At 33.9% G+C, this 25829-nt stretch overlaps 1 protein-coding gene across 3 annotated transcripts in view; it reads left to right on the forward strand.

Annotated features, from left to right (window-relative positions):
- Positions 1-22040, forward strand: part of SLC25A36 (solute carrier family 25 member 36) — a 37303-nt gene extending 15263 nt beyond the window's left edge. The window contains exons 2-7 of one of the 3 annotated variants that reach the window (XM_008054673.2): positions 3759-3923; positions 5362-5439; positions 7750-7850; positions 16445-16511; positions 18838-19127; positions 21667-22040. In XM_008054673.2, coding sequence (XP_008052864.1) covers positions 3759-3923; positions 5362-5439; positions 7750-7850; positions 16445-16511; positions 18838-19127; positions 21667-21860 — 895 coding nt within the window. In that variant the 3' untranslated portion in view covers positions 21861-22040. The remainder of the gene's footprint in view (positions 1-3758; positions 3924-5361; positions 5440-7749; positions 7851-16444; positions 16512-18837; positions 19128-21666) is intronic. The other 2 variants (XM_021710711.1, XM_021710713.1) reach the window with 2 other exon arrangements.
- Positions 22041-25829: the final 3789 nt, after the last annotated feature.

The following is a 25829-nucleotide window of genomic DNA, read 5'->3' on the forward strand; positions in this document are numbered from 1 at the left end:
TGATTTTTGATTTATTGTAGAGATGAGGTCTTGCTGCCTAGGCGGGTCTCGAACCCGCGGGCTCAGGCAATCCACTCACCTCAGCCTCCCAAAGGTGCGGGATTACAGGCTGAGCCACCGAGCCTGGCTTAGTTTTATTTTCTAACATGTGATAACGTGTGAAACTGTCACTGATATGCATAGCAGGTTCATTGATACATATGCAGTAGTAATTTGACATCTTCTACCTGGTGTTTTTCTATTTGAGCAGACAGTGCAGTCTCGTTTTCTTCCTCCCACGTTAATAATATGTAATTTATTGTCAGTCTGTTGTTCAAAGATAGTGTGGAAAGATGTACTCGTGATTCCTAAAAACCACTTCTCAACTGATAGCTCCAGCAGCTTGACAAATTTCAAATGGGACATGGTTTTTTTTTCTTTCTTTTCTTTCTTTTTTATGCTCAGTATAGTATATAGGAGTTAATAACGCATATTTCTAGTTCCCAGAAGAATACTTTCTTCTACCATTTTAAAGATTTTTACAAAAAACAATAAGTAGAAGCATATCAATCCACACAACTCATTTTTGCAATATAATTTAGAATCATTTCAAGCTTTTTGATAAAATATTTCCACCATGTAATGTTCATGTGGTAGATTTCATTCCTGCATGATTCCAGGTACTGAGAATTGTAGTGGTCCTTTTGTCCTTCTAAGCAAGAAGCTTAGATTATTTTTCTATACGCCACTGGTTTGTTTTTTTTTTTCCACTAAAAACTTTGACTTTTTGATTTGTGCTGGTATTCTCTTTCAGTTGACTTTGTACTAGTAAAATGACATTTCATCTTTATAGCTCTTCTGCTAGAATAATATTTGTGTAATATCTGTTAGTAAACATATGGTATCCTGCTGCATTGGGAAATTTTTTCAACAACTTTTTATATAAATGTAATAGAATTCTGGTGCTTACCGGAAGTGCACATTGAATGATGTTTTGGGATATTATGCTGCCATAGTTGGGAAGTTTTGAAAAAAGATGCCCTGTTTTTGAATCATCTAGCACATAAATGTGTATACCCCATTTGGTAGGTTTATTTGAATTATATGTTGTAAATGACATTCACCCTTTAAATTGAGCAACAAAAATTGCCTAATCTGGTATGCAATATTGTGAAAATTTTGAGTTAATGTATTCCAAATAATTGCTGACCGTTTGAATATGAGTTCTGATCATCCATCACTTGACTCAGATATTTTCAAATGTATCATCCAGAAGATTTGCATAAATTCTCTACTGACTTTTTTCAAAAAGAAAAGTATTTTATTATTGAAAGCAGTTGACCAGTACTCTTCCAAATTTGGTACTTGGATTATTCCCATATTTATGATAACTGCTATAAAAGCTAAAAATTCCTGTTAGTCAGTGTCATGCCACTCGTGCCAAATCGATTTATGTGATAGATGCTTTTTTCTTATTTTTTCATCTGCATAATGATTTGTTACTTTTATTACACTATCCAGTAATTTATTTGTAAAATACAGAATAAGATAGTCAATTGGTTCTTTTATATTACTAGCTGTTTGTGGTCCTGTTGTTTGAGAATGTCCAACAAAATTTATTCTCACTGGAAGACCATCTTTTTCTGTAACATCTTCCCATTCTTCACTTGATTATACATTGTCTTCTACGTCGAAACTGACACTTTCATCGCTATCACTTTCTGTTACATTTGCCCACTTTCTTCTTGGTGGGATGATAACACTATCACTGCTATCATTTTCTTCCACATCAATGTTTATTTTTTCTAACTTACCTGTATAAAATTCTAAATCTAACTCATCTTTGCTGCTGCTTTTAACTCATTTTTGTCTTTTCATTTTGCCATTGTTCTGTGAACTAAGTAGATAAAAAATTTCTAATTGTAAATTATGAAATCACAAAATGAAATTTATCAAAAGAATATTACTTTTCCAATTGTACTTTTTCCAGCTTAGTGCAGGTAGATATATTCGATCTGTGCCACTTGATACTTCAATATGATCTGCCTTCAACTTCAAAAGTCTCTTTGTTTTAAGGCCACAGTAAGTTGCCTATCTACATTTTCAAGTTATGCCATATAATACAGAGGGTAGACCCACAGCTGCCTTTCTTATGCAAATGGTCTTTGTCCTTACCTTCTGTCACAAAGAAGTGTTGCCACCACTGTGAAAACACTTCACACATTCTTTCTATATGATGCCAGCAGATTTTTTTTACTCATCTCAGTATATATTCCATCTCTACTTTTTCGTGCAGTTTGAATGGAAAAGTTAAAGGAAACACACATTTTTGAAAAATTTGTGCTTGCATAAGTTTGTCCTGTATAATCACCAGCAATCTCTTTATGTTCCCTGAGAGGGGACATCAGAGTGGTTTGCTAGATTTGCGACGTCCTCTCAGAGGGGACATCTGAGTACAAAGGGCTACATTTTATTTGGAGTAATCAGTGTTGCTATACCTGCTTTTATTATATATACATCATACATATATCTTCTTAAAATTCTGTAGGTAGTATTGTTTAGTATATTACTGTAGTGGATTGCTTTTCTTTTTCTTCCTTAGTGCTCATTTTGGAGATCCAAATTAACTGGACTCAGCTGGCTTTCTCTTTAATTGCAGTAAGAGCACTTCTGAGTGATTTTCCTCTTTGGTAAAAAGCAGTTTTCAGGACTTCGCTGGGTAGTTATTAATGCTTTAAGAGGAAATTATTTTCTATTTAAAAGGAATAATTACTTCGTCTAAAATCCTACATACCCTTTAAACAGCTTAAATAATGTCACTTGTTGAGAGTTTTTATTGTTGGTGTTGTGGTGACCAGTCCTCTTATTTATATTGGATTCTTCAGAGTCTACCTATATTGCACAGATAGACCTAACAGATAACGTTTGTGAGACTCATGTGCCATATTTTTTGTTTGGTTTTGGATTTTTTTTGCTTTTGTTTTTGAGTCAGGGGTCTCACTCTGCTAGCCGGGGTGGAGTGCAGTGGCACAATCATGGCTCACCACAACCTTGACCTCCTGGGCTCAGGTGATCCTTATGCCTCAGTCTCCTGAGTAGCTGGGACTACAGGCATGCACCAACCACCACACCCAGCTAATTTTTAAAAAAATTTTTTGTGGAGACGAAGTCTTGCTATGTTACCCAGTCTGGTCTCGGACGCCTGGGCTCAAGTGATCTCCTACCTTGGCCTCCCTAAGTGCTGGATTACGGATGTGAGCCACCAGGCCTGGCTAGGTGCCATATTTTTTTTGTAGGTGAAATACTTCTGAGAATTTGGTTATTTAAAATAGGAGAAATATGTATGATTATCCATCACTGATTTATTTCTTACTGCTTAGAATATCATTTCTTGAGTGAGTTTTGAAAGGATAGGAGTTTGAAAAATAGAGTATACCTCAGAATAGGTTTTAACAGAGCCACAAGTCATATCATACATGAGTGGTGGAACAGTATTTAAAGCTGTGATGTAACTTACTGGTAAATTTTAGTAACAACACATATCAATTGAAGTCTTCCTTAGCTATTATTCTTGTTGGCTAGATATTAAACTTTGTTCTTTTTAGCTACTGAAGGTGCTTATATGCGGTCACAAGGGGAAAAAATGTTTATAGTCTTCTAAAATATTTTAAATTTTAATATATTGGCAAAGCTCCTAGTACGCACTCAGGTTACTGCTCTCGGCATATGTACTAACTTATGGATTAAGTAGAAAACTTTAATTCTCACTTTTTTTGTAGATGTGGTGGTACAGTGGGAGCTATTCTGACATGTCCACTGGAAGTTGTAAAAACGCGACTGCAGTCATCTTCTGTGACACTTTATATATCTGAAGTTCAGCTGAACACCATGGCAGGAGCCAGTGTCAACCGGGTAGTGTCTCCTGGACCTCTCCATTGCCTAAAGTGAGAGCACAATATTCATGAATTCTTTTCTAGTTTGTTTACCTTAGTGATTGCTCCATATTTTATTTATTCATATGCTGCCACATTTGAAAAGGTTCTTTACGAACTTAATGACAGAAGTTACTCTGAATTACATTCATAAGGAATGATAGTCCCGAATAGAGAAGAACAGCTAGGTGGGCAATATAAAATGTAATATTATTTCCAAATCATGTGTATTTAGGATATTTTTCTACATTTATCCAATGGAATTTTTAAAAAGCTATTATAAGTATTTTAAAATGCTGTTTGCGGTTTGTTTGACATTTCTTGATGATTTGAATGAAGAAGATTTGTTTTTACATTCTCTGCTACTTAATTTTGTTGCAATTGGATTTGAAATTTCTTTTTGAGTCAGGATCTCACTCTGTCGCTCATGCTGGACTACAGTGGCACAATCACTGCTCACCACAATCTCTACCCCCGGGCTCAGACAATCCTGCCTTAGCCTCCCTAATAGCTAGGACTGCAGGCACATGCCATCAAATAGTTTTAATAGAGATGTGGTCTTACTGTGTTTCTCAGGCTGATCTCGAACTCCTGGGCTCAAGCAATCCCCTCGCCTCAGCCTCCCAAAGTGCTGGGATTACAGGCATGAGCCACTGCACCTGGCAGATTAGAAATTTCAAAACTATTAACATCAAGTTTTACGTGTTTATACTTGTGTAAATAACTGAATGCTTGTATGTCTGTCTTATCAGCTCACTTGGGACTTAATCTGTTTGAACTTAGTTCAGTAATGTTTATTTTGTAGTAACAAATAAACTCATCCTGTGAGCTTACCTTTGTTACTAAAAGGTTTCATCAGTCTTTTTTTCATACTTAATTACCTAAGTACGTGAGTAGGTAGAATAAGATTGTTAACAGTTTTGGGTTAAAATGCCATAGTTACAAATACTTACAAATGATTAATGATGGCGAAAGTATTTTAATATCATGATTTTGATATGTATTACTACTCATTACCTCTCCTTAAAATTCTTCTTTCAACCTCTGATATATTTTTACTCTTTCCCAGTGATTTTTTTTCCCTTCTCTTCTTTACAGGAACTTTAGTAATCCTTCTGGTCTCTGTATAAGATAGTAAAATTAAGGAAATTGAAGATGAGTAGCATGATGACATGAAAATAAGTGTAGAAATCTTTATTGTTGCTTTAATCTTTTAGGGAATACTGTGAGTAGGGTTTTTTTTATTATTATAGTAAATCTATTTTCAGTCTTGAATAATTTATGCTATGTCATATAAAAACAAATTTTTATAAGTGATGAAAATTCACCAGAGAAACAAACATTGTAGTATAAACATACAGAATTTAGACTCTAACTTTGTTAAACAAGGTAAATAAAGTACCATAGTTTGAAGGACATTTTTTCCTGATAAAATTGTTTTCTCTTTCAGGGTGATCTTGGAAAAAGAAGGGCCTCGTTCCTTATTTAGAGGATTAGGCCCTAATTTAGTAGGGGTAGCCCCTTCAAGGTAAGAAAAAAAAATTAAGCAAAATATGGCAATCTCTTTTTAACACATCTGGATTTAATAATTTGAAGATATTGTTAAATATTTAAGTGCAGTTTTGTTTATGAAAAGTTAATGTTTTTCATTTTGTGTTGTTTTGAGTCAGAGTCTCTATCGCCCAGGCTAGAGTGCAGTAACATGATCACTGCCACTGCAGCCTCAACCTCTTGGGTTCAAGCAATTCTCCCACCTCAGCCTCCCGATTAGCAGAAACTATAGACATGTGCCACCACACCTAGCTAATTTTTTGATTTATTGTGGAGACGAGGTCTTGCCAAGTTGCCCAGGCTGATCTCAGATGCCTGGGCTCAGGCATTCCTCTGACTTCTGCCTCCCAAAGTAAGAATTCTTTTTTTAAGAATTCTGATGCTAGCTGAACAAATTTACATATTAATGTAATGTTTAGTGGTAGAAAGTGATACTGGGTATTTTGAAGACTAACAATATTTTAGTACTGTTAGAAAATAGTAGTAGTAATACAAATACAAATACATAAGGAAGAAGGTAGAGTATTTGTGTTAAATTATTGATAGTCTTGTACTGAGGGAACATAAAGAAACATGGCATATTATAGCTAGAAATTTAAGGAACACTTTATAGATAAGAGTGTTAAATCTAAAAATGGATGGATGGACTAGAGATTTTTTGAGGGGTACTATATTCACAGTTTAAAATAGTGAAAATGACACTTATCTTTATATTTCATAAACTAGCAGATATCAGATTAGTAATATTTACAAAATAATCTGGAAATACCTGTGTAGCTAATGGCTGTGTATTGGGTCCTCCTGAGGAAATGCTTATACTCTTTTCTGACCTTCAGAGTTAGAAAAATTTGATCAGGGTGGCTGTGGGGGAGGGGATTGAAAATCTATACTGGGCTACTAAGCCTATAAACTACTTCTGATATTTTGAGGTAGAAGTTTGGTAGTTTTGTTAAATTTCAACCGGGTCTTGCATCTTGGAAAATTTTGTCTCTAAGGAAAATAAGAATTCTTTTAAACAAATGTTTCCTTGGGCCAAAAGACATAATATTTGGGATCTGTCTCTCAAACTTGTCTGCTTCTGATAGGTGTCATGTTCTTTTCTGCACCTAAAGTTAGTACTCTCATCTGACTTTCCACATAGAAAGTAAACTTTAAAGAAACTAGATGGAAAAGTAAAACCACAGAGCTTGGAAAGGTGTCAGTGTTTAGAACAGGGTTGAAGAAAGGAACAAGAAGTCTAAAATGATGAGAATTTGTATAGCACTGGAGGACAGTAAAAGATGCACACAGTAGTTACATTAGTAAAGGAAGCCTAATCAAGAGAGATGCTGAAGAGAAGTCAGGTTGATAAGGATAAGGAACTGTGGGGTAACAGACTATCATTAACCATCTAAAAGATACCATTGCAGATGGTACCACCTGGAGGTGCAGAGAACCTCTTAGTGAGATGATTGTGAAGCAAGTTTTGCATCAATACAAAAGACAAATATAAAGGAACTAATAACTAAAGGAACAGTTAAGGGACTAGCAGTAAGAAAGGGGAAGACCTCGAACTCTTAAAATTAAGTCATTTTTTGGCTTTGGGGACAAGCCAAATAGAGTGGTTTCATTCCCTATCAAAGAAGCCAAAAGAGCCTGAAAATGCTACTTTCTCATTTTTCTCTGATGCCATTTTATCTAAGATTGTTGATCTACTCCTTGATAGAACACTGTACAAAGTTCATATTTAGAATGAAAATGTATAGCCAGCTTTCTGTATCGAAACCATATAAGCGATCCTCCTGCCTCAGCCTCCCGAGTCATGGGACTACAGGTGCATGCCACCATGCCTGGCTAGTTTTTCTGTTTTTTGTAGACATGGGGTCTTGCTATTTTGCCCAGGCTGGTCTTGAACTCCTGGGCTCAAGCAGTTCTCCCACCTCAGCCTCTCAAAGTGGTGGGATTATAGGCATGAGTTACTACTCCCAGCCTCATCAAAATCTTACACAAATGCTTTTTGTTTCAGTTAATTGTTAAGTGTCAGAGTACTGGGTGAGAGTTAGTCTGTTTGAAGATGAACGCTAGGAACTTTACTTTTGAGTTTGTCTTTTTTTTAATGAGTCAATTAAAAATGGACTTCAGGGTATTCATGGAAAAAATATGTAAGTTATTCTGATGTTACATGAGGATGTGACTAAGACTTTTCTCTTAGAATGTTTTAGACTTCTCCATTTTAAAATTATGAAGATCAATTTACGTTTCTATTTTATTGGACATGCTTATTGATGCATTTTTATCTTTATTTTAGAGCAATATACTTTGCTGCTTATTCAAACTGCAAGGAAAAGTTGAATGGTGTATTTGATCCTGATTCTACCCAGGTACACATGATTTCAGCTGCAATGGCAGGTATGAATGTATAATGTTAAAAAATAAAAAATTTTCTGAAACCTAGAAATTTAATATTGAGTTATGATAAATTTATAGTGAAAAGTTGAGATAATTAATGTGCTTTTCATTGATAAGATGATTTTTGCATTTATTGCTATAAAAAACTTGATGACGTATGTGTAAAATTGTTGCCAGTTGACAGTTCCATAGTTAGGAATTTAAATGATAGGAAACAGGCAACACAGTATTTGTATTGCCTTGTGTAGTCCACTTGGACACTTAGTGATCACTTAAGTTTTAAGAATTCAGTCATAATTACTTATAAATAAATTATGGAGCTGTAATTTACTCTTCTCTCCTCAATTTCTGTTAGTGCCTTTCCCCTTTTTGCTGCATGTTTTGGCTTCTGTCTGAAATGTGTCGGCAATTCTTGGTAAAGTATTCATTTTGTCCTGTGCTCAAATGCTGAAATTTTTGTGAGTGATATATTATTAATAACTGAGACAGTTACTATATTGTTTGTATTTTTTAAAATGTTTATCATTCTGTGTAAATCACACTAGATAGCACCTGAATTTTAGACACTGGCTATGTATACGTGCTTACTATAAAAATGTTTCCAGGAACTGTTTTTGTCATCATCGATAAGCATGTTTAATTTTGAATTTTAAAAAATAGTCCCAGGTCTCTGTTTCCTTAAAGATAAACTGTGGGCAATTGATTTGATCAATCTGGTTCTGGAATCATTTGCTATTATGCATGTTAGACAAAGCCATGAAGCTTGGTTCTCAATAGAAAGTTTTCTCTAAGTTCTGAGATTTATTGCATATTTTCCCATATCTTACATTTTCAGATTATGCTGTGACTTTATAAAGCTAACTGTAGCTGCTTTCATCAGCTATTGATTAATAAATTGAGAGTCAATTATGTACTTAGTATGAGCATTTTCAACTGTTAATGATTTTCTGTTTAGAAATAAATTGGATCGATTTTGTCTATATTCTTAATGAACTAAGTAAGTTTGAAGTACAACTTTATGGAAGGTCGGTAGCCCTTACCATATAATACATACAGCGTATACCTTACATTTGTTTTTAAGGCTGTATATATTTAGTAGTTGTTGACCAACTCATTTAAGCTTTAAAGCTGAAAGGGACAACCTTAAAGGTCAATGTAGGGAAATATTCTGATTAACCAGTAAGGACATCTTGAACAAGTCAAGTGATTTATGTGAACCTCCATAACCCTATCATTGAAATGCGTAGGTTGGTCCACATCAGTCTGGAATTTGAGAGTTAGTGCTGTCATTTACTATCATAGAGATTATCTAGTTACAACTAGAATTATTTTTTAATGTAATTTTTTCAGATGTTGAATATGAGTAGGTATGATTTTCTCCTAGCAAATTTAAGTAGGTATAAGGTAAAAGTTGGTAGCCAGTGGCAAACTTTATAACTACTCTATGAGGCTCTTAAGAATATATTTCTGAATTGCTAGTGTTTAATTTTGGCTTTTAACCTCAAAAATTAAAAAGAAATGTTAGTCTTTTTTGAAAGAATTGAAATTTTAAAAGTAGATAAGCAATCATTTAAGTTGAGGATATTTGTTATACATGTATTGCAAACTTAGAGGTTCAGAATATTTTAATTTCCACTGAAACACCTTACTCATTAGTATCTCATCAGAATTTTTTTACTATTTTGTGTCACATTGCAAAGAATTTTAGTAGAATTGTCAGTGTGTACTTTTTTCTCAAATATGTCTAAATGTTAGCTTGTAGTTTGTTTTTACCTATATATTGATACTATTTCTGAACTTGAATTCCGGTAAATTGATAGTCTTACACTTGTTCAGAGATCATATGCTTATTGTGTAATTTGAAAATTCTTCTTCCATTTGTTTTCAGTTACATTGTTCTGAGAAATGTGCTTTCAGAGCGTACTTGCACTATTCATGCGCTTCAATATTTAGCTTTGCAGTTTTTATACATAATTATATGGTTGATGAAACTGAACGGTTCAATACAGACTCATTAAGGTAGCCTTTTTCCCCTTTCATTCTTGAAATAATCTAGACCAGATTGCTCTGGTTTTTTCAGGATCATTTTTATAGGTCTAAATATGAATAATTTGGGAGTACAGAGAGATAGTCATGTGAAAAATTATGTTTAACTGGCTATTCAAGGAAAAAAATGCTAACCTTGTCACTTCAGTATCCAAAATAGACCATTAACAATATTGCCTGCAAGATTTTGCCACACCAAATAGTACACACATTAAGGATGATGTAACTTTTATTACAACTGACCGCTCAAACTCATTTTGCACTTTATCCATATGAACTCAGGTGTTTTAACTTATATACTAAAACTTTATTTTTAAAAAAAGCAATTTAAAATAGGCCTTCCTTTTATTTGCTGTGGTGTTACAAATGAATCCTATAGGAATTTGTAAACCTCTAAAATTGGCTATAATTTTCATGCGTTGAGCATATTTTTCTCTCTGAATCTCTTGTCTGCATAAAACAAAAATAAACCTTTTTTTCAACTGTGAGGATATTTAATCAAAATAAGTAATGTTGACTCTTGTAATGTTTTACCTGCCTTTTTTTTCTCCTACATATGACATTTGTCAGACTAATCCTTTCTTAGTTATTGAGGATAGTTTTGTGCCTGTGTGTTTTGTTTAAATGAACTTGAATACTCCTCTGTATATACCTGGGCACACATGTATACAAAAAAAATTAAGTTTATAGTAATTCCAAAGTTTTAAAAGTTGTTTTTGTGTATGTGTTTGTTTGTTTTTTAGTCAGAATCTCACTCTGTCTTTCACACAGGCTGGAGCACAGTGGCACAATCATGGCACACTGCAGCCTCAACCTTGTGGGCTCAAACCATCCTCCCACCTCAGCTTCCCAAGTAGCTCGAACTGCAGGCACACACTACCACGCCCAGCTAATGTTCTGATTTGTTTGTAAAGATAAGGTCTCTATGTTGCCCAGGCTGGTCTCAAACTCTTGGCCTCAAGGGATCTTCCCACCTTAACCTCCCAAAGTGCTGGAATTGTCAGGTGTTAGCCACTGCACCCAGCCCCATGTTTTTAAATTTTTATGTGGCATGTATATACTTTTATATGCAACATTATACATGTAAAGGAAATGAATTCTGATTTTAATTGAATTATATATGCATACAGTTGCTTAATTTTTAAAATACCAGTAAGGTAATCTCTGAATCTTTTCTACATACCTAGTAAGTTTTATTTGTTTACAGAATACACTGTTATTTTTTAAGGTGTTTTTCTATTTGACATAGAGTTCATTGTTAAAGGTTAAATTTTTACTCATTAGATGCAAACCTTGTCTTGCACTTATAAAATAAGATTTTACAATTTTATTTTTCCATGGCAGTTCATTCAGCCAGATGAATGGTTGGACAGATGTTTTGTGTGTTTGTATATAAACATTCTTCCTGTTTTTTGTTTTGTAGAACACAAGAAATTAAATACAAATAATCCAAAATATTTCATAAGTATGGATGTGCAATATTACTGGCCATAGTGCAAAGGGTGAAAGGTACTACTATAGCAACATATCCTTTATTTTATTTAAAAAAAAAAATATATATATATATATATTTATATATAGTTCCAAATTGAAGTTACTTGAATATTCTGTTGGGGTTTGTTTCTTTTTTTAAAAAGCTATATTAAGTAGGCTGATTGTTAAAGAATAGGAAATTGTGTTTTCAACTCAGATCATGGTAGATAATGATGGTAGGAAAATAGGAGATAATAACCTCCTAAATATTCCCTTTTGACAAGGTTAGCATTTTTTCTTTAATACAAAATCAGTCTTCTTTAGGTAAGTATTTGGACTCTGAAACTGCTACAGATGGCGGAATTTTCAGTACTCGGTACATTAAAAAAATGGCCCGTTTTGATATTCCTTTTTTTTTTTTTTAACTTAAAATTTTCAAGAAAGTTAGATCTCACAGTAATATTTCTCAAATCCTTCCAATGGGATTCAATTTGTACACGTGTTTCTGATGAGGTCACTGCTTGTTGTTATGATACAGAAAAGCCTGTGTCTATTTTAGGCATTTACTGTACATTTCTCCCGAGAAAAGAGTGAGATCGTGTCATCTCATGCTCCCCATCCGCAGGTCACTTCCTGTAGAAATATGGACTAACTAAAACCTCGTGAGTACTGATCTGAGCATCTCTTGCAGCCTCTAGTATAAGAAACACACCCTGGGATTTTATAATAGCTGTGGAATGAATAGAAGGCGGGAAATGAACATTTATTTCCTGAATTTGTGTATGCTTTGAGTATTTTATAAAAGTTTAATTCTGATCCCTTTGTAATATCCCTTCTAGAAGGAAGAATGGGGTGCTTGTCAGTCATCATGTAATAAAAGCTTGGGGTCTTTAGTTTGGCCATAACAGCCTTGACCTCCAAAGAATTTGATAACAGTATATATACATAGTTATAAATGATATAATGCCATCTTACAAGTTTTATATAAAATGGAATTTCTCTTTGCTTAGCATAACATACTTAAAAATCTTAATACAGTGCTTTCCATTCTCTAGTCTGTTGATTCTTGGCTTTCTACTCTTTCGCTAAAAAAAAATTGAGCTTAACATTATTACTTTCCAAATAAATGCAAGATAAGAAAATATGGGATCTTAGCTGTTTTAGTTTTAATTACTTTTTTAAATAGTTTTAATACGTTTCTCCTAGGCTAGGTGGACTTTGTTCTACAGAAGTTCATTGAAATTAAAAGTACTAAAAGTGCAGTACTACAGGTATCACTCACTTAATGAAATAAACATTTTCAGCAAGTTTACTGTAAGCAGAATTTTTCTGTTAATCTAGTTTTTAATCAGTTTATACTATCAAATGGAGTCTTAAATGAAGCAAAACTTTTAAAATTGCATTCAAAAAAATTTTTTAAGCTTTCTAATAAAATACTAACAACACAACTAATAATATGACCAGTATATTGGCACTTTGCTTTAACTGCCTGTGGAATAATATTAGTTCTTCTTAGCCTATAAATGGATCTTTCATGTACTCTAAGTTTGTTTTAATATTTAACTGGTACTTAGAATATTAATATAAATTGGCATATTATCAAATGTTCAAAAATTAGAATGCAAAGTAAAAAGTAATAGGCAGTTTCTAAATTTCCGGAGCACCATTCTCAATATTTTGTGTATTTATCTTAAAAGTAGTAGGAAGATATGTTTAACTTTGGCTAATCTCAAATTCTAAGTTAATGATAAATTTTTGTTTCTTTCCATTCATTTCTTGGATTAATAGATGATGTGTTTTACATTTAATTAACCTAACAATGTCTAGTTAGTTACTAAAATGTCTTTGGTCAAAATAAACAGCATAAAACTCAAGGACCTGAGTTTTAAGTGGTAAAGGTATGTCAATAGCTAAAAACCTATGGATTATGCCTAGATTCTTTGTCTAACAGAATGGTGTTCTGGCATTTAGGCTAGTATCTTTATAAGCACTAGCTCTCGTTATTACAACTGAATAAGAACAGTTGTAGTAAAGATAGCATATTGATAATAGCAGTTATATAGGGATATGATAACATTCTCTCACCTGTTACATAGGTTAATTTGTGCTTGGAAATGAATTGTAGTTAAGTGAGAAATACCTGTTGTTTGCTTTCTGACGTTGTTTATTAATATGTAGAGAATAATTTAAAGTTATAGTTTATGGGTCTTTAAAAAGTTATTCCTAGCAACATTTATAAATATTTATTGTAATATTTTGAAGTTTTATATATGTGGAATTTTTTCCAGTTTCAAATTGAAGAATTTTGTGACTTGGAAGAGTATTATGGGCAGAAGCATGGATACTAAGTTTATATTTTTAGAAGTAGAACTTTTATTTTTAAAAATTTTTGGTGCTTTTCAAATATAGTGTAATAAATTGACTGAGAATTTTTCCTAGATCAGCTGTTTTTTAAAAAAATTTGATATAAGAATTCCCAGTTTTAGACTTTCAAAATTTAATTAAAAGCAAATTGTTTTTAAGATTTCTACAAAATGATTAATAAAAGTCAATGTAATGCAGAATATTTTGTTGGTTTATGCTGCATTATAATAAACCCTTTTCACTAATAAACCCTTAATCTTCTCGTACAGACATATAGCTAATACATATATTTAAGTTTAAAAAATAAGAATTATTAAATTGGGATTTGTCCAGTATATTGATATCTGATTGCTTTAGAACACAATTTAAGTATCTTTAGTTTAACTTTTTCACTTAGAAAGATGAGTTTCAAGAGTAGAAAAAAATACTATTCTATAGCTTTGTTCTTAGTTAAGTTAGGCCATGCAAGAAAAATATTTAAGCTGGTCCAGTTGTTTTTATTTTACCAAGAATATATGCATGAAAAGAATCTCTTATTTAAAAAGATGTTCCTGGCAACTTGCTTAACACTTGAAATTTGTATTATTTTATAACTGCTAATGCTTCCAAAATGAGTCCTATTCTAGTTTTATACTTTATGCATGGAATATTAAAAGCATTTAAGAGAAATGGGGACTATATAATCTTTACTTTTTAATTATTTATTTATTTATTTTTATTTTATTTTTTTACTTTTTATAGAGACAGGGTCTCGCTGTGTTGCCCAGGCTGGTCTTGAACTCCTGGCCTTAAGTGATCCTCCCATCTTAGCCTCCCAAAATGCTGAAATGACACGCATGAGCCACCACGACTGGCCTTAGAAAATTATTAAAGGAGTTCTTAAACTAAATTTGTGTTCCATTTATGTTGATCATTAAATAGATTTAACTGGAACATGCATTTGTGTAACATCTGGCTATTTCTTAAAATGATGGGTTAAAGAAGTAAAATTTGAGTTAGCTAAATTCCCATCACAGAAGGGAAAAGAACCTTGTGAGACCATATTCATTCAGCTTTAGAAACAATTTAGTAAAACTATTTTGCATATATCGATATACCCATAATAACTTTGCAAGCCAAGAAAGGTTTATGATTGGTTCTGCTGTATATTAATTTAAAGGCAAATTGTTCTTGAGTACATTGCAACATTTCTGTTCCTGAAAGTTCTTTACTTATATCAAATGTACTAATCACAATCCACGTGCTTGACAAGCTAGTATTTGATAGGAAATATTAAAACAGTTAAGATCCTTAGACGTTTCTGCATGTAAGTTTTCACTGAATTTAAAGACCAATTGAATAATTGTAGTTCGTTATAAATAGTTTCATAAAGTTTGTGTAACTTGTCTTATTAAATTTAAAAATAATATATTAAAATCCTATCTTCTTTAGATGAAGCAATCTTTATAAGTTTCCATTATCAAGATTCTGTTTTGTGTGCTATTTTTCCATATATAGGAAGATGGCAAGTAAAAGATATACACTAGCCTAGAAACATACTGTTCCAGGTAGATCTTAATTTACTACCTGAAATGAGCCATCTTAAGTGATCACCCTTCTGCACCAATAGTTAGTACATAGTAAACTAGCTGCCTTCTACTTGAATTTCGTTCTTCGTGTCTATAAAAGTGAGAGGGAAGTTCCAATTTGTAACTTTTCGAACCTTTGAGTTTTTATATGTTTAAGTAGATAAAAAATAGATCTGTCCTATTAACCCTAACAGAAACCTTACCTCTGTGATTCCATTATTTTATTTTATTTATCTTTTTGCTTATTTATTTAATTATTTAATTTATTTATTTTTTGAGTCAGAGTCTCACTCTATCTCCCAGGCTGGAATACAGTGGCAAAATCACAGCTCACCACAGCCTTGACCCCCTGGACTCAGGCGATCCTTCCTACTTAGCCACCTGAGTAGCTGGGACTACAGGCATGCACTACCTCGCCTGGCTAATTTTTTTTATTTTTATTTTTTGTAGAGACAAGTTCTCTCTATGTTGCCCAGGCTGTTCTCAAACTCCTGGGCTCAAGAGATTCTTTCACTTCGGCCTCCCAAAGTGCTGGGATTACAAGTCTGAGCCTTCACTCCCAGCCCAATGATTCCATTATTATAACAGTATTAGTAAGTATGTTTCTAGAAAGTATTCCTGGGGTCAAGCAACAGTCCTTTCTACTATATAGTCAACTAAAGATGAAAATATTAGTAAGTGCTGGTATTTAATGTACAATCCACTTAGAATGTAGTGCTTTGTGACAGATCCCAAGTAGCTGTTTCTTAGCTGTTTTGGGGACTCTGTGTGCTTTTTAGTCATAAAATACACACATTTTCCATGTCTATAGAAAATGGGTTTCTGATTCAGCTTAGAGAGTCGAGAGCCCCCAAGAGGATATTCTGAATAGGTTGAGAGAGCAATTTATATACAATCAGATTTTGCTCTTAAAATAATTTTTTAGTTAAGTTCAGAATTTGAGAATTTATGTAGATTGGAAGTGAAGACAAATGTTCATTGAAGACAAGTGTCGTATGAATTTGTAAATGAAAGTGTAAAGCATACATATTAATAGTTTAAGTGCTTATATGTATTTTCTTTAATATAGATTCATAAAATTTGAAAAACAAAGTTAATATGTATTCATTTTTACCAGAGTTCATTTTAAACATGTTTGTTTAGGTTTTACCGCAATCACAGCAACCAACCCCATTTGGCTTATAAAGACTCGGTTACAGCTTGATGCAAGGTATGTTAATTCCTTAAAGGTGGGTTTAACTAAGATTTTTTTCCCATAACTTTATATCATCAGTAAGATTTTGGTTCCAGATATCTAACCCTGTTTTTTCATTCTTACCTATGGCTGCTGAATTTCTGTTTTGTTTCGTTATGAAACTTGGGTTTGCCATGAGAAGCAAAAGTGATATAATAGTTGACAATTTGAGACTTCCAGCTGAAAAAAGCATATTATGTGTTGTGCTTTCTTTCTTTTCTTTTTTTTTAAGAAAAGGGATAGATTTCATAGAGGAAAAAGAAAAAGGATATATTAATCTAATCCATGGGTACTTATAATTGTCCATCCCCCCCACCCCCAGCTAAAAAAGCCACACGGTCAGCTAATCTAGACTGAATCTTAGAAGATCATTGCTCACATTTAGTGGGCTTATGTATAGAGAATCCTGGGCTCAGAACTCATTTTCATATATGCATAGACTTCATCTGCTACTATGGCTGCTTTACAATAGCAAAAGTCTCTAATTCAATAAATCTATATTGAGCAGATACTGTTCTAGAGATATACCAGGAACAGTGAAACAATTGTAAATGGGATAATCAAGGAATTTTTTTTTAAGTCTATTTTAAGCAGAGGAAACAGTCCTTGCAAACCTCAAAGGTCCTCAAGTATAGGGCCTTTAGTGTTCTGGAAACTGAGATGATCGTATCTGGTATGTTATAACAATAATGTTGGTAGTTTTGAACTATTTTAGACTTTGGAGGAGGTGCTGTGAATAACATATTTCCACAGTTTTTATATTTTGGGGGTTTGGGAAATAGTGTTATGTCCTATAGGCTACAAGTAAAAATGATCTAACAAGTCATTAACAATTAATTATGCCTTCTTAAAGATCTGTTTTCCACGTTCTGTCATGTTGAACTATATGCTATTTGGAAACTTGAAAATAAATGTCTAATTGTTTCATCTAGAATGTCCTTTTAATGAAATCTTAAGTGTTGTAGCAAAACTGAAAGTTTATTTATTAAGTCAAATATCTAAAAATATCTGAAAAATGTAGCTAAGACTTAACCCAAGGTTAAGAATTGAGAGATAACCAGTCCACATTATGTGTTACAGAGTAGCTCTACAGAATTCAGGAAAAGCATGGCTTAAAACTCTTGAATATTACTTTTTTTTTTTCCTACTTAAAATTGTAACACAAGCTAGCACAATTCTTAGGCATGCAGAGGTGGGGAATGGGATTAGAATGAGATAAAAGTGAAAGGTTGACTTGAGGATTATAATTTATAATGCTGAGATCAAGAATAGGACTGCTATGTCTCTATGTCACCTTTTTGGAATTGTATCTCTTTCTTGTGAGGAAGGATCACTAGTGGCAGAAACTAGTCATAATTGGTTACCTGGATCTCTCTTCTAAGTAATCAAGATCTAAAGACAATGAATAGTTCACAAAACTGGTGGAATTTGTAGATGACTAAGTGGGTGTTTTATTTGTGGTTTTATTTTATGTCAGAAATGGGTTAGATGTAATTTATAAATTGGTAAATTTTTTTTTCTGTAGATAGCATTTAAACCCATCTCTTATAGATAAGGTTCAGTTGGGGATATCAGAGTGTAAGGTAATAAAATTGTTAAAACTCAAAATTATATGCCTGTGTACTCAGTAAGAGTAAATGCTGCACCTTAAGTGGCTGTAAGGAAATTGTCTTAGACACGGTACTGAATAAATACTTAATAACTGTACAGGTTTTCCTTCAGTGTTCACTGGGGATACTGATATGGTCATTGCCTTTAAATGATCATAAGGAATTTGAGTTAAATGCACCTAGTCACTTTTTGGGAAGCATCTGGAGGGGACTGAAAGAGAACCCCTCAGGTACACAGAAGTTTAATTAATCATACTCCTTGCTTTATGATATACTATCATCTGTCGTCAGTGTTTCAGTCATTGTTTTTGTGTTGTTATCCAATGGAAATTCAGCTTTCTTAGAACAGGAATTAATACAGTATGAGGGCTTTTGTTTACTTTGTTTTGTTTTTATCTTGAGCTGCAGTCAGGATTTCATTGCTTATTCCTACAGCATGAACCCTAACAAGAACGTGAAATTGAAGAGTTAATGTAGTTTATTTTGCACTTGGTAATATTAACTATTTACATATTATCTATTTAATATGCCGACTTGGGGACAAAAGAATAGGAAATCTAAAGTAAGAATGTTTTAAAGTTCTGATTTTACTCAATGAGTTCTTTATTAGAGTGACTTTTTTTGCTGTATTTCATTTTATTTAAAAACCTATACTACTTTATGTCAATAAGATTTTTCTTTTTGTTTTTCAGGAACCGTGGGGAAAGGCGAATGGGCGCTTTTGAATGTGTTCGTAAAGTGTATCAGACAGATGGACTTAAAGGATTTTATAGGGGCATGTCTGCTTCATATGCTGGCATATCAGAGACTGTTATCCATTTTGTTATTTATGAAAGTATAAAGCAAAAATTACTGGAATATAAGACTACTTCTATGATGGAAAATGATGAAGAATCTGTGAAAGAAGCATCAGATTTTGTGGGAATGATGCTCGCTGCTGCCACCTCAAAAACTTGTGCCACAACCATAGCATATCCACATGGTAAGAAGAATTATATTAAATCAGAAATGTTTTCCTATCCCCACCAACAGCCCACTTAGAGCATTTATCACTTGACAACTTTGATTTCTGTTACATTTAAGGTTTCGTTTTGCTTGAGAGTTCATAACGGGATTAAGTCTGGTAAAGTAACATAAGGCTGTATGAGTAGATCATTGTAGGTGTGCTGACACATGGTGTGGTGGATGATTGACCATAAGCTCTGAAGTCAGATAGTCAGATTCCAGCCATAATGCCCCAGCTAGGTGACCTCTGGGCAAGTTCTAATTTTTGGAAAAAGTATGTTTACAGTTACTATAGTAGAAACTTTACATACATTATTGTAACCTATGTAAAAATTATCTAAAGTACTTACCTTCCCTGATGTGCTAGAATATAACTAGAATTGTCCTCACTTTCGGTCAAGATTGGGCATGTTCAAGGTGGTATGTCCATAGACTCTCCTTATTTTCAAATGAGACACTGAGAAGAAATGAAAAAATTAAGTGACTTGCCCTAAGTCACAAAAGCTACTCAGTGGTAAAGTCTAAATTTGAATTAAAGCCTGTAATCCCAAAGACCAAGCTATTTATGTTATTTTGTGTTAGCTAAAAGTGTGTTCTTTTATGTCTGTTTTTAAATTTTACAATATTAGCCTGTTTCATTAATAGCTAGAGAAATCACTTTAAGAATTTGCCTGCCACATGCTGGATTTTTTGGTAGCTTTTTGGGGTATTTTATTAGTGTGGCCTTTGATTTTTGTTATATTTAAGGTTTCTTTTGTTTTACTTTGTGTTTTAACCTAAGTGCTTCACTTTTGTTCACTCACACTGATTAACACTTACATTCTCCCTTGCATATCATATCAGGAAAAGTGAAACAAGGCTAGAAACTGAGTGTGTTTGCTCCATTGTGTCATATATGAAACCAACTCTTTAACCAAGTTGGGCTGTGAGCTTAACCCAGTTTTCTGAAGGAAGCTTTAATTCTCTAAAAGAAGTCACAATAGGACAGTATTGGCAGTGTTGTATAGGTTCTAACCTCCTGTGAGTGGATCAGAATGGTGGACTGCTGAGGTATAAGGAATAGAGTTTCAGCGGTTCAAGCCATCTGCTCCTAAAGTGAGATGATGCTATTGCGAGAAGAGGTACAGTTGATTAACTGGATATTTTGAAATTAAATGTATAAATGGCATAAATCTTTAAAATAGGAGATTTCAAGTATATAATTACAGTTGTCATGTACTGCTTTAGACTAGAAATACCCCCCTACCAGGCCCATCAATAGTACTTTGTTGAAAAAATATGAGAAATAGTGTATGTGGAAAGAGTAGTTACATTTTTTATTTTTATTGTTATTTTCTTTTTATAGTACACTTCCACCATGCTATGTAGTTACACCTTTTTTAAAAAATTAATTAATTATTAAGTCAAGCTCTCTACCAGACTGGAGTGCAGTGGCACCATCATAGCTTACCACAGCCTCTACCTCCTGAGCTCAAGCAGTCCTCCCACCTCAGCCTCCCAGAATGCTGGGATTACAGGCATGAACCACTGTGCCCTGCCTAATTACACTCTTAAATAGGAAGCTCTGAATTATTGGTTCAGCCTCCATCCCCAGCTGGCTAAAACCTCAGCAGCTCTGATTTCTTGCCATCTTTAAAATGAAAGTAAATCGAACTAACTGATCTTTAAGGTCCATTCAGCTCTTAAAAATTTATGATTTTTGCTTAATTGATTCCCAGATTGGGTATTAAACTGGCAGCTAATGTTTTCAACATTTTCAGCTGATTTGTCTACGTGGTGTTTTACATTGATACATGTGGATCATTGTGAATAGATTAATCATTGTTTTCTCTTTGTATTGTTCACTTTTAAAAAATCTTTTCTACTTGTTTCTCACCATTTCTTTTTTATATTATCTTTAATACTGCCTCTACTTCCTTTCACTTTTTTCTCCTTATAATATCTGTTTTCCCATGTATCTGTTTATTTAGCATACAACTGATATGTCCCTTGTTTTATTAGTCCTTTTATATCCAGAAACCTATAATTGGTATACACGATTTCGGCTCTATTTGAAGTTTGATGTTACTATAATAAGCTGCCCATTAAAAGTCACTCCTTTATCCTGAGCTTACACTGACAGACTGGGATGTGCTCAGTACAATTAGGAGGTGTAAAGATATCAGTAACGTTTGGCCGGGCCTGGTGGTTCATGCCTTTAATCCCGACACCTTGGGAGGCGGAGGCAAGAGGATTGCCTGAGCCCAGGGGTTTGAGGCCAGCCTGGACAACTTGGCAAAACCTCGTCTCTACAATAAATCAAAAAATTAGCCAGGCGTGGTCACAGTGAGCACCTATGGTTCCACCTACTTGGAAGGCTGAAGCAAAAGAATTTCTTGAGCCCAGCAGGTCCAGGCTGCAGTGGCCATGAGCATGCCACTGCACTCTAGCCTGGGTGACAGAGCTGAGACTACGATAAAAAAAAAAAAGATACCAGTAATGTTTAAATAAAATTATTTTATTTCTTTCCTAAACAGAAGTTGTAAGAACAAGACTACGTGAAGAGGGAACAAAATATAGATCATTGTTTCAGACACTGTCTTTGATTGTTCAAGAAGAAGGTTATGGGTCTCTTTATCGTGGTCTAACAACTCATCTGGTGAGACAGATTCCAAACACAGCCATTATGATGGCCACCTATGAATTGGTGGTCTACCTACTCAATGGATAGCAGCACACAGGGCTGCCATACTACAGGAGGGAAGACCAAATGATTACAGTGGACCATAGAGTATCAAAGCCAGCATGGGGGACAGAAGAAAAATAGTTTGGGAACATGGTAACTTGCCTAAGTGGAAGTTTGGCTGTAAGAATTGAAGTAATCGTACCACATTACTTGGTTTTTAATGTGGAGAAGACCTCGGCACCTCCAAGGCAATGCCTTTAGAAGCAAGTCTTTCTCAAAATTGCCATTTTCTCTACTGTGTCTATCGGACACAGTTGTGTTTTGTTGATTTATGCAATCTTCTAAACAAAGCCATCCCTAATTATATACAAATTATTATATCCAAAGATAGTATTGGCAGTAATAAATTTCTGACTTCTAACTTTTGTTTAGTTCTTGGAAAATTGTAAAATAAAAATAATAACAGTGAGATCCAGTATTATTTTCACATTTCCCTGAAAGGACCTGGCACAGTATTTTAAATTTAATTACTTGGCAGTAGTAGTCACTGTTTTTGACAACCAACGAGATACTTTCTTAATGTCTTATATATTTTTAGCATTAAAATGTTTTGTTTTTCACTGCTAACAGTGCTTGATGTTTAGCCTCATATGGATATTTAAATTGTTAACATATCAAACATACATAGTTATGATGAGGCAAACATTGGGACAAAATAAACTAGTAAAATGTTGATTCTTGGCCGTTTCACTGACTTGAGCATGTCCTCATATCTTCTGTAATTTGATGGTACTTGAATGAATGCAATCATCTTTTCAGTGGCTTGTTACCAAATTGAGTAAATTACCACCTACTTATCATACCTAAGTATCATTACTTAAAGTATAAAAATGTATCGCTTTTGACTCTTTCTCTACTTGCTTTCATATTAAGAATTTGAACCTTTGAATTCCAGGTCTGTATAGGTTACATTTATTTTGTAGAGAAAATGGTAATTTTCAGTTTTGCCCTTACAAGTTTTTTTTTTTTTAAGGTGACATTAATATTAATATTTGAGACGTATAAAAATAGAAGAGGGGCCTCCTGCTGTCTGATTCAGCAGGTAGTGAGTGATCTTAGCTGACTTACAGTTTTGTAAATGAACAAACTGCTTTTGACAAGAAATTTATTCTGTCCTAGTTTCCTGAATGGTAAATCACAAAAAGATTCATGTTAATTTAGGTTAAATGTGCTAACAGGATACAGCTTTTAAATTCTGCTGTTGAGTCATCTGTACCTTTTAATACTTTAAATGTATTATATGTATGGCCCTTGTAAAGATGTTTGCTCTAGTTCTGTTAAAAGGCTTTGCTATTTTGGTGTGCTATGCTGGTGTATAAAACGTCTACAATGAAACTTCAGTGTGGTACTTATTTCAGTATACCTGATGTGTACATTTTGTGCAATGGCTTTATCTTAAAGAATGACTCTTTGTAAATGCACTTTGTGGCCTTTTTTGGGAGAGGGAAGGGGTGACAGTAGGAGAGAATTCCATGTTAAGATTATTTTTTTTTTAAAACATTGGTCATGTATTAGGCAGAAATAGTGCTCAGGACATTTTTCTGGGCTCTAGTTATGTTGTTTTGGAGATCTTTAATGTAAATGTTTTAAATGTTTTGTGTATCCTGTAGTGCCCCCAACATTATAGATAATTGCAGCATGTCATTGCAAGCTTTCTGTTGTCACCAGTGAAACATAGTGCCCTCTTAAATTCCCTCACCTTAACGTCCTTGTAATCAACAGTAACTGGATGTTTTTGAGGTGCTCAGTTGGAATTTAAAATATTCCAATCTATTCAGAGACCAAAGGCAAATTCAGCTTCCTTACCTTTGGAATTATTAATACCTTTAATGGTCAATTTCAACTTTTACATTTATTGTGAGGAACATACCAAAAAAAAAACCTCACTGAGCAGGTTAAACCTGTAAAGAGGGTCTCAGACTATAATGTTTGCCTTTTCGTGTGCCATTTATACTGCCTAATACAGTGCCATTTGACTTGTGAAGATCCATAAACGTTCGTTGTGTTGAATGTAGGATAGAGACTCTCCCTCATCTTACTGATTTCAGTGCCCCACAAATGATCAAGAATGATAGGAAAACCAGCAGCTAAGGAATATCTTATTATTTAGCTGTAGCAAATTTATAACAAGTGTCCTTCAAGGGTGAACGTGTATTTTATGTGTATTTAGCAAGTAAAACTTATGTTAACCTTTAGTTCATTATGTTTTTGCTTTTAAAAGTGAATATTGTGTTGTACTGGAAGGAGAAGAAATGTTAGAGCCTTAGACATGTCTATTTGTGCAACAACTGGAAGGGCGCAGCGAAGCTTATTTTAATAGATTTTTAACCCCTAAGCACAATCTGCCATAGTTTATTTTATGAATAACAAGAGTTGTTTTTTTTTAATCTTTTACAAACTCTTATGTCAAGGACTGACTTTCAGTAGATTGCAGCAGACAGAGATCATTTTTTTTAAAAACTGTACAAATATTTATAAAGTTTATCTCTGAAATATTTCTTTGAAGACTTTTTTTTTAAATTGGAGTCTTACTCTGTCACCCAGGCTGGCATACAGTGGCATGCTCACAGCCACCGCAGCCTCAACCTGCTGGGCTCAGGTGATCCTTCCACCTCAGCCTTCCAAGTAGCTGGAACCACAGGCATGTGCCACCAGGTCCAGCTAATTTTTTTATTTATTGTAGAGATGAGGTCTCACCAAGTGGCCCAGACTGGTCTCGAACCTGTGGTCTCAGGCAATCCTCTCACCTCGGCCTCCCAAAGTGCTGGGATTATAGGCATGAGCCACCACACCCAGCCTTGAAGATTTTTTAAATTCAAATGTTTAAAAAGCAAAGAATATTCAGCACTGGGCTTTTTCTAAGAAAAACTGTTGTTTTCATTTGTTGTCGCTCAGATAACTTTTTAGTTTCTGTTGTAAAGGCAGTCAACACCCTTCAGATTGGTATGTACTTTCATTATAGAAATTTCTCAGAAAATTGAGTTAACTTTACCTGTGATTCATGGAAACAGTTTCCTAAATTTCAGTCACCATCCAAATCAGAATCGCCAACCCTGTGATACCACACAGTGCTTTTAATTCTGGAGAAAAAAATTGTCACCAAAGCTTTGTCTTGATTCTCATTGTGTAACTTTATAGATCCAACCTTACTAGATGGACCCCAGTGCATTTGTAACTTTGAAATCAAGAGACAATATCATTAGATGATCTAATTCAGCCATTTGTCTCCTAAAAGCTGATACCCACTGTGGAGTAGCATTATGAGGACCAGCAGAATTTGAATTGTTAAAAATAATGAAGGTGTACTCTTTTACTGGAGTGTAAGCATTTCTGCACTTTTTAGATTTGTTTGAAGTCACTAAAAATATTGATCTCAAGTTGAAGGATTTAAGTGCTATAAATCAGTCTATTCCTTACTCTTTCAGAATTGCTCATGCCTGTCTTTTGTTGTTTACATGCTTGTGTGCTCAGACTGTTAGTATTCTAGGGACTCCGTTTGGGCTGATAAGTACAGTTCGGCCTTTTTCTCCTCTAATATTTGATCATGCCTTTAACATTCCTCAGAATACAGATATTTCTGAATGATTTAAATTGGAAGGAATTTTAATATGTAAAATGCAATGTACAAACTTTCTGCCCCCTCAGATCTCTTCTCCATCGTGTACTTACGTTTCCCTTTCATCTATATGCTAATTTTTATGCTACTCCTTTTAGAAACCGAAATTCTAGTTTCAATCAGTTTGTGTTGATCTTCTTGAATGTGTACCCCTGTGTTTGTGAACAATTATGACCCATTAGTCATAGCTAGTCAGCTTCAAAAGAGTTGTTAACCTTTGACCATTCATGTGAGGTTTGCTATTCTTGCATTTATGTATATGACTGTATATTATGTGCATTTACTCTGTATTTATGTTAACTAGCTGACTTTTACTTGAATTGTTAAAATGTTACAAA

This window comes from Carlito syrichta, unplaced genomic scaffold (assembly GCF_000164805.1).
Source record: "Carlito syrichta isolate Samal-C Ts95f unplaced genomic scaffold, Tarsius_syrichta-2.0.1 Scaffold297556, whole genome shotgun sequence".
Taxonomy (NCBI): domain Eukaryota; kingdom Metazoa; phylum Chordata; class Mammalia; order Primates; family Tarsiidae; genus Carlito; species Carlito syrichta.